Source organism: Bombus vancouverensis, chromosome 5, assembly GCF_051014615.1.
Source record: "Bombus vancouverensis nearcticus chromosome 5, iyBomVanc1_principal, whole genome shotgun sequence".
NCBI lineage: Eukaryota > Metazoa > Arthropoda > Insecta > Hymenoptera > Apidae > Bombus > Bombus vancouverensis.
Genome location: NC_134915.1, coordinates 12,143,947 through 12,158,527, shown reverse-complemented (window position 1 = coordinate 12,158,527; position 14,581 = coordinate 12,143,947). Strand labels below are relative to the sequence as shown.

General features: G+C 41.7%; 1 protein-coding gene across 5 annotated transcripts in view; it reads left to right on the top strand.

Annotated features, from left to right (window-relative positions):
- pnt (ETS transcription factor pointed) overlaps nt 1-14,581 on the top strand; it is a 145,291-nt gene that overhangs the window by 100,312 nt on the left and 30,398 nt on the right. For all 5 annotated transcript variants that reach the window (XM_033332764.2, XM_033332769.2, XM_033332766.2 and 2 more), the window contains 2 exons: nt 3,157-3,273; nt 13,019-13,222. In XM_033332764.2, the coding sequence (XP_033188655.2) occupies nt 3,157-3,273; nt 13,019-13,222 (321 nt within the window). The remainder of the gene's footprint in view (nt 1-3,156; nt 3,274-13,018; nt 13,223-14,581) is intronic.

Below are 14,581 nucleotides of genomic sequence, written 5' to 3'. Positions count from 1 at the left end.
ATTTCTTAACTTCTTAGCTTCACGTTCGTACATCTCTTAAATATCTTCTCAAATTTTACGTATCGGAGAATGAATAAATTTTGAAAAAAACGTTCCCTTCTTTTACAAATTATACATCGATTCTACAATATAAGCCCGTTTTACGGGGAAGGATTAACGATATTCGTGATTTATTATTTCTATCGCGTGTCAAATTCGCCAAAGCCATTTAAGGATACGTCGGACGATCGGGAGAGCTCTCTAGCGAATAGCTGGCTCGAAACGACCACGAACAGCGTCGATACTTTGTACGTTTGTAACCAGCGCGCCGGCATGCAAATTTGTTGGCTCGCACGTGTTCGTGAGTGGCTGTACGCACACGCACGCGGCCGCGTGTGCCTGTGCGCGTTGAGACAAAGGTGCTTATGGGTTACGGGAGACTTACCGTGCGTGCACGCCATACATACTTAATGGACTTTCGGCGGTACGCCGTTGGAAGAGCTTATAGCCATGCAAATCCAGCTGTGCAGATATCCCCGCGTTCCCCAAGGAAACACGATTTTTATCGCACCGCGCCATCCTAAGTTTCTTTCGTCTAGAACGCGTTCTCCTGTTTCTTCGTCTCCTTGTTCCTTTTCTTTTTCGTCTTTTCCTTCTTCTTCTTCTTCTTCTCCCTCCTCCTCCTCCTTTCTTTCTTCCTTCTTCGTAAATCTTGATAAATCATAAATCGTTCGATTTACTGTTTTGAGAACAGGTTTCGTTTTAAAGCTTCGTTTCGTAGAAACGAAGAGAATAAAGTTCGAGCCTGACGGATAATTTGCGTTTATCGAAAACGGAAGAAACGTAACGAAGCAGGTTTGATAAGATAGAACGGTGGCTGGTGTGAAAATAAAGCCAGTGGTCTGGTCATGTATGGCCGCAGGTCTTCAGCTTCCTTCTGATATAGACTTTCCAAAACGATGGATTTTTTCTCGAATGAAATTCTAACAGTTAAAGACATTTCGTAGAAGCATAATCTGCAGTGCAATTAAGTATTGCCTGGCCATCGAAACGTTCTAGGCTAATTTCTAGCCTCGGATCGTTCACAAATTCACCCCAAAACTCCAATCTAACCTACGATAAGGTAGCCCGTAATGAAAAGACAAGGAACATCAGATAACGAAACAAAATTCAATCCTTGACCATCCCCTCAGGAATTTCAAATGCGTGCTCGTACGTAAATGCCAGACAGAAAACAGTATCGCCTGACAAACTGGAATAACGTATGAAACGAAATCAAAGAACATCTTAAGGTATTTGTGGCGCGATAATATTCTTCGAGATCAAAGCACGCCGAGACTCGAAAATCATATTCTTCGCGCATGTCCGAGATTCTCCGTGTAGGAAGGAATTTCTTGGCTGTCTGTACTTTCTACGCGCGCGCACTAACAAACAATTCAGAAATGGGCAGAGCGGCGCAACTTCGCGTTATAATATACGGCACTTTGAGCGCAGAAACGACCGATATCGCATACTTCACAGTACGCACGTACTTTTATCCAAAAACGACGAGACGAAGGCTAAATTTCCTTAAAGAAAAAAAAAAAAAAAAAAAAGAAAGAAAAAGATTCTTCTAGCCATTTTACGTATTACTTTTTCTATCAATTTCGTAGTAACGGCTTCTCCGCAATTAATTAAAAAGTCATTTTTGCAGCGACTCGACAATCATACAAAATTTTCAACTTCAAAAACGAATATTTCCATCTCGATAGAGCTAGGTTCCCTAAAAAAAAATTAAATGCCACATAGGTGATGCATATGTGAAAATAACGTACCGTCAAACTTTCAACGAAACCATCAGGAGGAACTCGATGTACGCTACAGATAGTTTAAGGAAACGGACGTTTAATCTTAAACCCCGAAGAACTTTCAAAGTCTACTCATATATATTGTATATCGTATAGATGGTAGACAAAGAATCGCGGAGAGGAGAGCATTGAGCGATCGCGCCATAAGGCGTACGCCGCGTTGTGCACGGCATAGAGCAAGCGTACCTACAACGACGATGCACCTGCACCTGCCCGCCAGTTGCACCCCTCTTTACGACGATGCTATCTAGGATGTAGTGTGCATGCCCCCCTCGCCTCTGTTCGCTTTCGCTGCTCCTGCCGCCGCCGCCGCCGCGACACCTGACGCTCCTCCGTCTACACGCTCCTCCGGCTCTCTCTTCTGCACGCTGACGCGCGCGCGACCGCGTGCACGCCGCTTTGTGAGAAGTACCATTAACCTGGCTTCTCACACATCCACCGATCCCGACTGTTCCGAGTCTGTCTGCCTCTCTACCTGTCTCCCCTTTTCCAACAAACACGCAGTTTACCACCTACCGATAATTTTCATAGACAATGTTTGTGCTCGGTTGGAAGGTATATGTATACGTATAATGTGTACGGAGGTTGAGAGAGCTTTGAGAATGGCAAGGTATTTCATTAGGAAGGAGATGGTTTAGGGTAGGTCTCGGAGCTGTATAGGTGTCGGAGAAATTGGGATCGTTGGTCATAGTTTCGCCGGTGATTCAGAAAGATATTTAACGTTTCGCGTTTGACGGACAAAGCGAATTCTATTGAACGACGCAACAATCAACTCGATGCAACGCTTCGATTTCTACTATTTACTTCGCAAAGATGATGTCAGATTATCGTAACGTAAGTAGAAGCAAAGCGAGATAAGCGATAAACTCATCTGTTTTAGATTCTTGATTTAGCACACTTTCATAATCACCGGCACAATTAATGTGGGAGATTTTAAAATTGCGTCTGTAATTGTGGGGTAATTCTGGTTTTGTAGAGTTTGTTTATTATGTACTGTAGCGCAGAGGGAATTTAGATTCGAACGAGGAATTTTAGTTGTGTGAGATTGCTGAATCACTGGGAACCCCAACGTGCAGGATATTCCAGGTTGTGATATTTTCAAACGTAAACAGCCCCGTATTCGATAAATGTCGACTTCTCCACCATAGAAATTTGGAAAGTCTAAATTCAAAAAATACTATGTTTTCTTTTCGTTAGCCCTCGCACAAATTTCCAGTTAGGTATATTATCCAGTTGAGTATATTAAGTATATTATTAAGTATATTATTACCATATCAAGTGTATTGTGGTACACGCAGCCGCTTAATTTGAGCGTATCCTCACGTTGCAGATATACCGGCACAAGTGCCGCCGTTAACACCTGGGACCAACAAGAAGATGACCGAGGCCCTGGAGGCCTCTTTCGCCTCCTGGGAGAAGGAACGAGTCCGCCTCAACATAACCAAAGGTGAGTGCCGCCTTTTTCCTTCTTCTTCTTCTTCTTCTTCTTCTTCTTCTCTTAATACCACGTATACTCGTATTCCAACCTCGTGGAAAACGTTCTTTCGTCTTTCTTTCTTTCTTTCTTTCTTACTTCGCCTCTTTTTCCTTCCTCCTTATGCACGTTCCATGGCGTACAGGTTTCTCAACGACTTCTAATTACAGGATCATTGCCGCGATACTCGTGATCCTATTCGCGAGCTTTGACGTTTTCATCCGATCTCTGTGTACGTGTTTGTTCGATTACTTTTTCTATACCGACGTGAACTATAGCCTGCAAATGTATATGATCTATTTTTTTCTTCTTTTATCTCGTATCTCAAAGAATTTTTTTTTTTTTTTTTTTGCTAATAGAGACATTTATCTTCTATGTCACAGAATGTCCCTTTTTCTTTTTTTCTTTTTTTCTCGTCGAGAATCTCGTGGATCGATATTGAAAGATAGAATGTTTCAGTGTGTTGGATGAGATCGAAGTTCTTGAATCTAATCTCATTAAGAAGGTATTAGAGACGCCTTGAATGTATCGTTAAGACGTTAATCAGCTCGGTATAGCATAAATGTTGATCAAGACTGGATACATTTATTGATCCTGATTAAGATATCCTCGGAAAATGCATTTATTGAGAATCGAGAGTCAGAAGCAGATGCTGATTAATCAAGCCCCAGCGTTTTTGCAACGGTTTGTGGCATTTGCGTTTTTTCCCGGTTGCTATTCTAATAAGTATGATCAATCGAGGTTTTAATCGACGTAATATTCCTCGATACATATCATTCCTTTTAACTACGACATTCTTTAACATTCGTCTTACCATCTTTTAACATTCCGCGTTCTCCAGCTAAAATGTATATCCTGTTCCACTCTCTATGACCTCGCTATCCTTCGATAATTTCAAAATTTCCAATCTTTATCTACTCTCTGCGTCTATCTACTCCTCAGCTCCAAGTCGATCCAACAACCCCATAGGAAAATCTGTCTTATTTACGCGCTCTCGTTCTCCAAAAATTGTACTAACACGTACGTTATGCCAGTCACTTCTGAAACTCAAAACCTCGATACTTTGTTCGTCTTACTCTTCGAGACCAAGAGCATTGCTCTCAGCAGTTCCGAAAAAGAAATCCGCTCTAAAATATCCTGCACGCCTAAAGAACAGAAGCAAAACGCGACAACTCGAAACGATTATTCCGCAGAACGAAAACCTCTGGAAACTTCAGCGCACGATACTCGAACGAGCTTCTCGTTTGGTTGCACAACGCGTCACGGTCGACCGCGAACGAGAGAAATTTGTCGAAAAATCGGAGTATGGTCTGCGTGTGTGCCCTTTCGAAACCGGGAAAAACCTTGCTGCGTGCAATGGTACGTGCGTGCGTGCGTGCGTGCATGCGTGCGTGCGTGAGTAAGTGAGTGAGTGAGTGAGTGCGTGCGTGCGTGCGTGCGTGCACGGAGACGCGCGAGTATATACGCGATGTGATGTGATGTGCGACGAGGCGGCGATGTGCAGGAATTGTGAATGTGATGTTGATGGTTCTGATGGGGAGCCGATGCCACACATCCGGTATGCGCATTCAGAGCCACGCGGGTGTGACGTTACTTCCGGTCTACATGCCCCGGGTTCGTACCCTCCGGCCAGATCACCTACAGTCTGACCTCCGTGAACCTAACGAGCAACCTCGCGCCGTTCCACTTTACAGCGGTCCGCAGTCGCGCTGATTCTCTAGTCCTTTCTTCTTCCTTCTTTTTCGCCACCTTTTTCTTCTAATTCTCTCTATAATATCGTCTTTTCATCCTTCCTTTCTCGTTTCTTTGTTCTTTACTCCTCTGTACTATCGATCTTCTTCTCGACGTCCATTGTCTTTGCTCTGGCATTTGTCACAGTTTGGCTGTAGGCTGATGATGATTTAAGGGAGTAAGAGGATTTGGAGTTTGGAAATTTTGGAGCGGAGATCAAAGGAGGATTTTATTCTTTTGGGAGATAGCTCTTTTATGGTAGAGATTGACGTAGGTTAAATTATAGCGCCGTGGCATTACGGTTTTTCATTTAAGCGGATACGAGTCGGGTTGAAGTACAAGTCCCTTACGATGTTAGGACTTGCGGTACGGATTATGGCTTCAACTTAACTTAAAGGCAGTTTGTATTTGTAACAAAGTGTCGTTTGAACTGCAGCTTTATTTTCAACTGCTTATTTACACTGGAAGTTAGTTTTATTCATTCGAGTATATAAAATATTCAAATTAAAGCACAAGAGGATTTGGAGTTTGGGAAACGAGTGAAACGAGAATTTTATTCTCTCAGGAGATATCTCCTTTCGTTTTGTGTTAGACAACGATGTAGGATAAATTGCAATATGTTATCAAGGTTTTCTACATAATCCCTTGCCTTGCCTCATAGTATCGTATCACAGTCATAGTATGAATTATGCTTGCAATCCAACTCAGGCAATTTGTATTTATAACGAAGCTTCGTTCGAGCTGCAGCTTTCATCTCGATTCTTTGGATTGAAAATTTATTGTGTTTTATTTGATTTATACAAAATTTAAAGGTGCAAAAATGCACGCTATTCGTGTTAAAAACAATATATTTTTGTTTTCGTATATCTACTAGGCAATTTGCAATCAGTCTTCTTCATGGAGATTATATCGATACGTACAATATCCAAAATGAAGAGAAAGAGAATTTGGAGTTTGAAGATTTTGAAACACAAGGTCAGAGGGAGAAACGAGAATTTTATTATTCTAGAAGACATTTCCTTCGTTTTATATTAGACATTGGTGTAAGAGTAATTATATCGCTATGATACCAAAGTCTTCTTTTTGTTTAACCGCTTGCCGTGTCTCGCACTATCACATCACAGTATGAATTATGAATCGTAGTATGAATTATGGTCGTATTTATAATTAGACGTAATGTTTCTAACAAAGTTTCGTTTGTACCCCGGCATTAATTACAATTCTTTACATTAAAAATTAGCGATCGTTAGACTGCGGATTTTTAATTAAATTTAATTTATTAATTAAACGAGAAAGATCCCTTTCACAAGAAAGGTGATATATAGTAAGAGGAAAACAAGCGTCGGGGTGATACAATCGCTGTGAGACAGTAGTAAGACAAATACGTGTATAAATACGTTGTACTGCAGCTCTACGCTAATGCATCGCTCGGGTTAGCTAAGCCTGCATAAACCTTCTTTCTTGGATTGCTGGTTGAACTGAAGAAAAAGTTGATATTATTGCATAAAACGTTGCCTGACTCACGTATACGAGCAATAGGAGGAGAAGAACGAAGGATAGAATAGAAAATGGTGTGCAGAAGTCGATGAAGTTAAGAAACTGTCTGGACAATCGACAAATTCGTTCAAGATTTTAAATAGAAAGATAGTCTCACCAAGTAATAATCGGCTGGTTGCAAGTGGATAAAATTTATACAGGGTGGTTGGTAACTGGTGGTACAAGTGGAAGGGAGGTGATTCTACGCGAAAAAAGAAATCGAAAATATAGAATAAAAATTGTTCATTTGAGGCTTTGTTTTCGAGAAAATCGACTTTGAATTTTCTTTCACTTTATCGCGTCTCGTTATAACGGATCTCACTGTAGATTGTTGTCTCGATGAAAACATTAAAAAAAAAAGATTTTTGTTTTATATTTTCGACTTCTTTTTTTGCGTAGAATCACCCCCTTTCCGCTTGTACCACCAGTTACCACCCACCCTGTATATTGCCATAATAGGATTCTCTGCATTCATAAGAAATTTGAAGCTGTTTGTGTTTTATAAAAAAATATATATACAACATCGAAAATAAAGCACGCGATAGAATATTCAATAGGTGAAACAACACTTTAGTTAAGTTTCAATTTTTCGATCATATCGATAAAAATATGAACCTGCATAAACATGCGCAGTCTGGTAATCATAAATTGATCTGTAACGTGTAGTTGAAGTGGAACCATAAACGAAGAAGGGGTTAGTATTCTTCGTTCGAACAACACAATATATCGCGTGTACTACTCACACTACCGTGATTTCTGTCTGGATCAATCGGAAAGACAATTAACGAGTAAGTGGAATTGCAAGTAGTTTGATGTTAACACGATCCATTTCTCGAAGTTTGGTACCGTGCGTGCTACAACCGTCGACGAAGCACCTGCTGCACGGAGACACGGCGTGCATTCGCGATTGCATTGCAGGACGTCAGAACCCTCTGACGCATTCGTTATTATGATTTATTCAGAATTTGCCTTTCTTATGAATAATAAGCGCCGCCAAGGATGTATCCCCTTTGTCGAATCGAGACACGGCTCGTCACGTACCGCATCGACACACTATCAGAATGTTGCTCGCCACCGAGACTTGCCATCTTCGAACTCGCGCGATCATCGAGGACAAACATCATCGAGATCCTCGCGGTTAATATTCTGCGCTGATCGAATCCCAGGTCGAAGTCTCGATACGTTGATATTTTTTCGTTGACTCGTCGAGAATTTCTGCGATCTCAGGGATCAGAGGAATGGTCAGCAAAGTATAGAAATATCGTTTATTTCCTCGTTTACTGGCAGATATCGTCATTTGACGAATTCGATCGAAGCGAGAGAGAAAGTTGACGAAAGAATAAAGAAACAAGGAGAAGAGAAAAAAAAGAGACGATCACGTTACTAAAGTTACTAAAGCGAGTTGAAATAACACGGTCGTAATAATTAGAATGATTTATTATTCCAATAATATCCTGCAATAATTGAAACGAATGTTCTAGAAGACATTGTGCGAAACGAAATTGAAATTGCAATGTAAATTGGAACGTCGAACATCGCGCTGTGCTAACATCGGAGCGTTCAATGGAAAGCAATAAACGATCTTAGTAGAAGATAGAATGCAAAAGTAGAAACATGATGTTAAAGGTGGTTAATTAAAATCTTCGGTGTGAACTGCCATAACCTCGCATCGAGACACGTTTCGATCGGTCTGCCAGACAGATCCATAGAAACGAAACGAAATTAAAAGGAAACGAAAAAAGAGAGACGAGGAGGAGAATGAGATTGGCGTCCACCTGTCCATGAGGGGCCGGTGAAATTTATCACTGGAGGGCAGGTACATCGTATCGTAGGTAAACTGCTTGGCCCTCGCGCAAGCCAGACGGCTCCTAAACCAACCGACCGAAATCACAGTCGGTATTTCTCGATTATTGTCGAAAATGCTTGCGCGTGACACCTGCGGCGATTATCTCTGTTTGAAGATCTCTCGACTAGCCGGATCGCTTCCACCGGTGCTCTTAGGCACCCTTGAGTTCTCGACAATTCGCGGTGTCTCTACCTCTCTTTGATAATAATCGCAAATATTTCGGTTATATAAATGTTCTAAGAAACTCTGAGCAAAAATAGTATATCTTCCATAATAATAATCGGTTTAAAATACAAACTATAATGGAGTAATTGGAGCTAGCAAGAAAGAAGAAGAAAAAAGGAACGGTAATCCTCCGATTCGAAAGTATCCAGCTTCCACCTAATTTCATTTTTAAGGTGCTATCGCAACGAGGAAGTAGTTTCACTTTCTAATAGTTTGAGCGAACCGACAAAAGACCGGGCCAAAACCCATCAAAATCAAGTAACTCTCTCAAACGTGTTATAAAATTCGTGTTAAAAATGATAAAAGCGAACTTTACGCTTTTCAATACCAAACCTATACCTCTTTTCGTCCCTTTCCTTATCTTGTGTTTGTCTATATCTCTCTGCAACAGATACAATTTCAATATCGCGTACAGCCCTGAATTTTCACGGTCTCATTGCACGCCGATCTCGAGTAACCATCGGCGGTCCTGGGAAACTCGTGTGCACTAGCATGGTGCACTAGCGGACGTCAGAAATCGCGATCAGAAATCAAAGGTGGCCGACGAAAGAGGCATAATGATCGGGTAGAGCGAAAAAGAATAGAAGGAAGAACGTCGTCGGCCTTAGTCCTTGGATGGCCATAGCGAAATCGCGGAGCCGCGGACGGATCTCGCGATCGTCGTCGCGCGTCGCTACGTGACTCGCGAGAGTAACGCCGTTTTTATGAATGGAAGATATTCCTCGTTTCCATTCGTGGAAACGATGAAAACCAGCCAACCAGTCGACGAGGAGGATCGAGCCCGGGGATCGGTGTCGCGGCGATAATACATAAATAGAGGAAAGGTGAGAGAGAGCAAAGAGGACTTGGCTCGCGCGAGTGTCTAACGGCACGGCACGATCAAAGCGACCGCCGATATTTGAGGATCGCGCCGATGTTTGCCGAACTTATTCCTTGTCAGCATTGTTAACAGACTGCTCTCCCTCTTGCTCGTGGTGACACTCCTCCACCCTCTTTACCCTCATTCCGCTCATTCTTTCACGATTACTCCGTTTATTTCGCTTTTAACCACCTCCTAAATGGTCGGGTTATGTGAAGCTATTTTGGGTTCCTCTTTTTCCTTTCTTTCTTTTTTTTTTTTCTTTTTGTTCGGCCGAGAGAAGGTCTCGAAACGTTTCCTCGTGGAAGAAATCGAAATTGCCTTCGGTCTCGAAGCTGCAAGCGACCGAGAGTTGAAAGAGCGAGAGGTTGCGTTTAGCTCGCCTCTGCTGCGTTCTACGGATTACTCTCGATCAGACGATATTTTTTCATCGTTAGGAAATTTCTCAAGTTGCAGAGAAACCAGGGAAAAGGCATGCATCGATGTGATTACGTTGCGTTACGTTAAACTACGGTATCCTTGAAACCTTTAGAAAAAACGAGTGGCTTTCTCGATCGAAAGGAAATCGAGATTCGGACGTGAAAGATTAACCTGCTCGCAGCAGAGTTAATTAGAGAAATTTCGTCAGATGTGGAGCAAAATTGTGATTCGACTTTCCAATAAAGCAACTACGAGAGCTTGCTAATCGTTCCACAGAATTTCCTTCCGTTTTCCCGTTTCGTAATTACGTCGGTGTAATTTTCGCGTTAGACGATACAGCAATAGACGTAAACAAATGCGGAAAAAACGAGCCAAGGTAAGATATTTGCGCGCGAGGGTAGAAGAAGCGATTACAGAGCGTAGTATCGGGTCGGTTCACTCGAAGGCTCTCTCTGTCTCTCTCTCTCTCTCTCTCTCGTCCGCGCGTACATTGGTTACAGCTTTTAATCAACCATACCGCAATAGACTAATCTAGGCAATTAGTTTCCTACGACGTAATCAACTGGCAGATAAGGTGAAACAACGGGTGGGAGTTAAAAGTCCTGTATTACATTAGATTATTCTTCGTGCATTATCATCGCCCGGAGAGAGAAATATGCAGATCGCGACGCCGCCGGTTAGAGATTATCGACGAAACGAGAAAATATGCAACAAGTGGATGCCTCTTCCAGCCTGTTCTCGTTTAAAAACAGTATTTATTAAGTTAATTCTATATGGCGATGGGATCGAATTTAATGTCTAGTCAATTGCGATAGAAAAGTTTCACTTCGTGAGATTCAATTATTATTCATGAGAGGTCATATTTCATTTTCCGTGACGGAGCACGATGTTTTTAATTGCAAATAAGCGATCAGCTTGAATATTCGAGGACTCTGTTAATGAAATTTTTTCTGAAACCGTTTTAAAGGAACGAAACGTTGCGAACGGTGTAGGTACTGTTAAACATTCCACAATCTTTATATTCTCTTATCCGAATGATTTTTCTCCGATATCTTTTCAGCCTTTCTTAAAACACCTTTTGTATGGCTATTATTTTCCAATTGAAACTTTTCAATCGATCTTTCTGTTCACGTGCTGGTTTCAGACCGAATGTACCCACTATTTCCATTATCCCACAACGGCTCTCTATCATTGTATTTTGTTCTCTGTACGCTACGGCTTTTTTCACGCTGACGTTAATCTTGGCGAATAAACGAGTAAATAAATAAATTGCAACATTAAAATTTTCACTGCGTGAGAGTCTCCATTACTATTCGCAGAATGTTATATGTTCCACTTTTCGTATTTACAAAGTACTCAGGATATACGAACCAGTTTCGAATACCAAAAAGAGCAAAGTTCGAGAACGTCTTAAATACTTCTAAATCGTCCGAACGCTTCGACACTCGAAAGAATTAAATTCGAAGACGCGTTGCTCAAGATCCTTCTTCTTCTTTTGTTCCTGAGAGAAAGACAGAGAGAGAGAGAGAGATTTAAAACATTTGCATTGACGCAAAACGTCGCCGCAAAGAGTGAAAGTATGAAAAAAGTTCGGAAATATTCGAGAGCAAAAATCGATGACGTTTCGTCTGATCACGTTTCGACGAATTCTTTTGTCATTTGGCGTAGAGAAAGAAAGGAAGAAGGCCTCGCGTTAAGGGAGGATGGGTTCGTCGTAATTTCTGTTTGCATTACGAACCGAACTGTACTTTCACGCGGGAAGATACCGCGAAACAATGCAAGACACGCGTGCAAATATGGGCGCGCACCTCAAATGGGACATTCCAATGTTTCTCGGTATTGCTTCTACCAAAGATGGCCGGGCCCGAGTACCGATCATGTCGTCAACCCGACGCAATATCTTTCTGGTATTCGAAAAGCCTTTGTCTCGCCTCTATAATCTTTCCTTTCTCGCCTCGTCGCCATTTTCATCGTTACTTCATTAAAATCAAAAATCGATTTGCTTCTTCGTGTTATTCCTCGTTTCGATTTCTCACCTCCGCGATTCCCATGTAATTAAAAATTCTGTAAATTCAGCTTTCGAAGTTCTACGCGATCTCGCGTTATTCTTCGTTAAATCACGATAACGAAACGATTCGTCGGAGCGCGATCCTATTCGTGGAACAAAATAACTTTTTTCAACCGCGTGTGTACGGACGAGTGGCGACGAGAATTTTTATTGTCAGAAACACGCGAAAAGAAAAAAGACCGATCGTGAAAGACGGGAACGTTAGAACTCGTCGAGACATTAGAATAGATATCGATCGTTTCCTGTTTGAAAGCAGCGAGATCGTCATTAATCACCGACCCGATTTGAATAATCATTTTCAACAGTTAGGTGCTTTTTATTCAGCGTGGATCAGTGTTAAACGCTTCGCGATTTTATGACGGCAGCGTAAGTTATTTGCCGATCGATTACACGACCGGCTATCGGAAAAAAAAGATATTGTTGCTGTTTCTTTTGCGATCTAAAGAGATATCGATCGAAATCGTAGTAACACTCTTGTTTCAGTCATCGATGCGAATATCAAACGTTAAGAACTCTTTCGGCATGAATATTTATGCAACTTCTTGTTACGTTTTACGCATTGATTTTGATAGATGTGGCTGTTACATGATTTGTGCTGCAACGATTTTACGACTGACTACTTAGCATCTACAAAAAAAAGACTATATAAAAAGTGTATTTGAATATATTAGTATTCCTTGCCACTTTTCATGATTTAGCAGAGCGTCTGCGCTACTTCTTCGATTAAATTGATAATTCATTTGATTATATTGGAGCCTCCTTTTTTTGTGTTATTTATTTACATTTTAAGCCTGTTGTTTGCATCCTAGGTTTTCATTCATCGTTCTGCTCGTTTATTTATGTTCCTCCGTTTATTTTCACTTCCTTCCACTGATTTTGCCGCATAACGGATTCTAAATAATTGTTCAGCATTCGATATCGCTAAATGTCGGAAGAAGAAAAATTGGAACTACGGTTCATACGTTCAAGTGCAAGAAAAGGAAAGTAAGTGGGTGTGGCGAGATTAAAAAAACCTGGTGATAATATTTTTCAGATCCGAGGCAATGGTCGGAAGCAGCTGTCGCCCACTGGTTGCACTGGGCCATAGGGGAATTCTCCCTGGCTGGTGTGGCGATGCAACCCTGGCAGAACATGACGGGAAAACAGATTTGTGCCATGGGCAAGGAATCATTTTTGGCACGTGCTCCGGCCTTCATGGGCGATATCCTATGGGAACACCTCGAGATCCTGCAGAAAGGTACGTGACTTTCTCTGCTTCTTCTTCCTTCCATACTCTCTTCGTTTGCTACCCTTATCCTCGTGCGAAGTCAACACGTTAATTAACCCCCCCTTAACATCTATAAAATCTCTTCGAATTCCCCATTAATTAATTACAACACGATATAAAAATGTCGAAAAATTCAATCATCGATAAGATAGTTCCTCGAGAAAATAAGAAAGACACTCGAATCTTTCTCGAACAACAAAATAAAAAGGAAATAACAGACCTCCGTATCCCCTTACGTTAGAAAATAAAAGAGAATTTTCAATCGAAATTTCCGAAGACTCGCAAAATGGAAAGACAGGCTTAATTATCGATCAAACGTTCAGTTTATACGGGATATACGATTTTACTTTATACATCAGATATTTAAAAAATTGAATCATCGACGTACTACTTCCCCTAGAAATAGAAAGGATCTTCTTCCAAGTAAAAGAAGAACCTCTTATATCCCCCTGTTCTCCAAAATAGAAGGGAGTGGTCATTTTCTGAAGATTCGCGAGAAGGGAAAACAGGTTGGAGCGGAAGAATCATTTTCCTTGGGCTAGCACGGGGACATCCTATAGTCCGCTGAACAAAAACACAGATCGAATTTCCGTAAAATCGCAATGTCACGGCAGGCACAGGTACCTATACACACGAGGCAATACGGAGAGAGAGAGAGAGAGAGAGTAATAGTGAGAGTGAAAGGAAAGAATAAGAGGAAAAGAGAAAGATCGACGGGGGAACAATGACGAGATCGTGGAAGCGAGACGCGTATCCTCTCTGTTTCTGTGTGTGAGCTTCGTGTTTTCAGCGTTTCGAAGCGTTGAATCGGCACTTTTTATTTGAAACGAAGGAGAGAATGGAGGAAAAAAGAGCCGTACGCCATAGAAACTCCCACTCCGGATATCCTGTGCCACCAGAATGCTCCCGTGCCATTGCCTCGGCCACTTAGGTGGTTTTCGGACCACTCGACCAACGTCTGTATGGATCACTGTGTGTAAAAGCGCGCATGCAACCCGGTAATCCCACTCGTGTTTCGATTACAAGATAGAGACCAGGATACTTTACAATGGACCCAGCGATTTTTACGGGAAAGAGGGTGGAAATCGAAGCACCGGTATAATACTTGTTCGTGTTCACGTTGGTTGTTCATTTTCCAGAAAAGACGCGCGCACGATGATTTTCTTCTTCCTTCTAAGAGTATCGGAGACGGTCACCCAAGCAGTCGTCATTTTCAATTTATTCCAGAGATTCGTCTAGCGGTGTTTTTTAATTCGGCGCAAGAGCTATCGCCGTTTAACCGTAGAATACAAGGGTTGATCGTTTCTGTAGCTGGCAAATCTTTCGTTC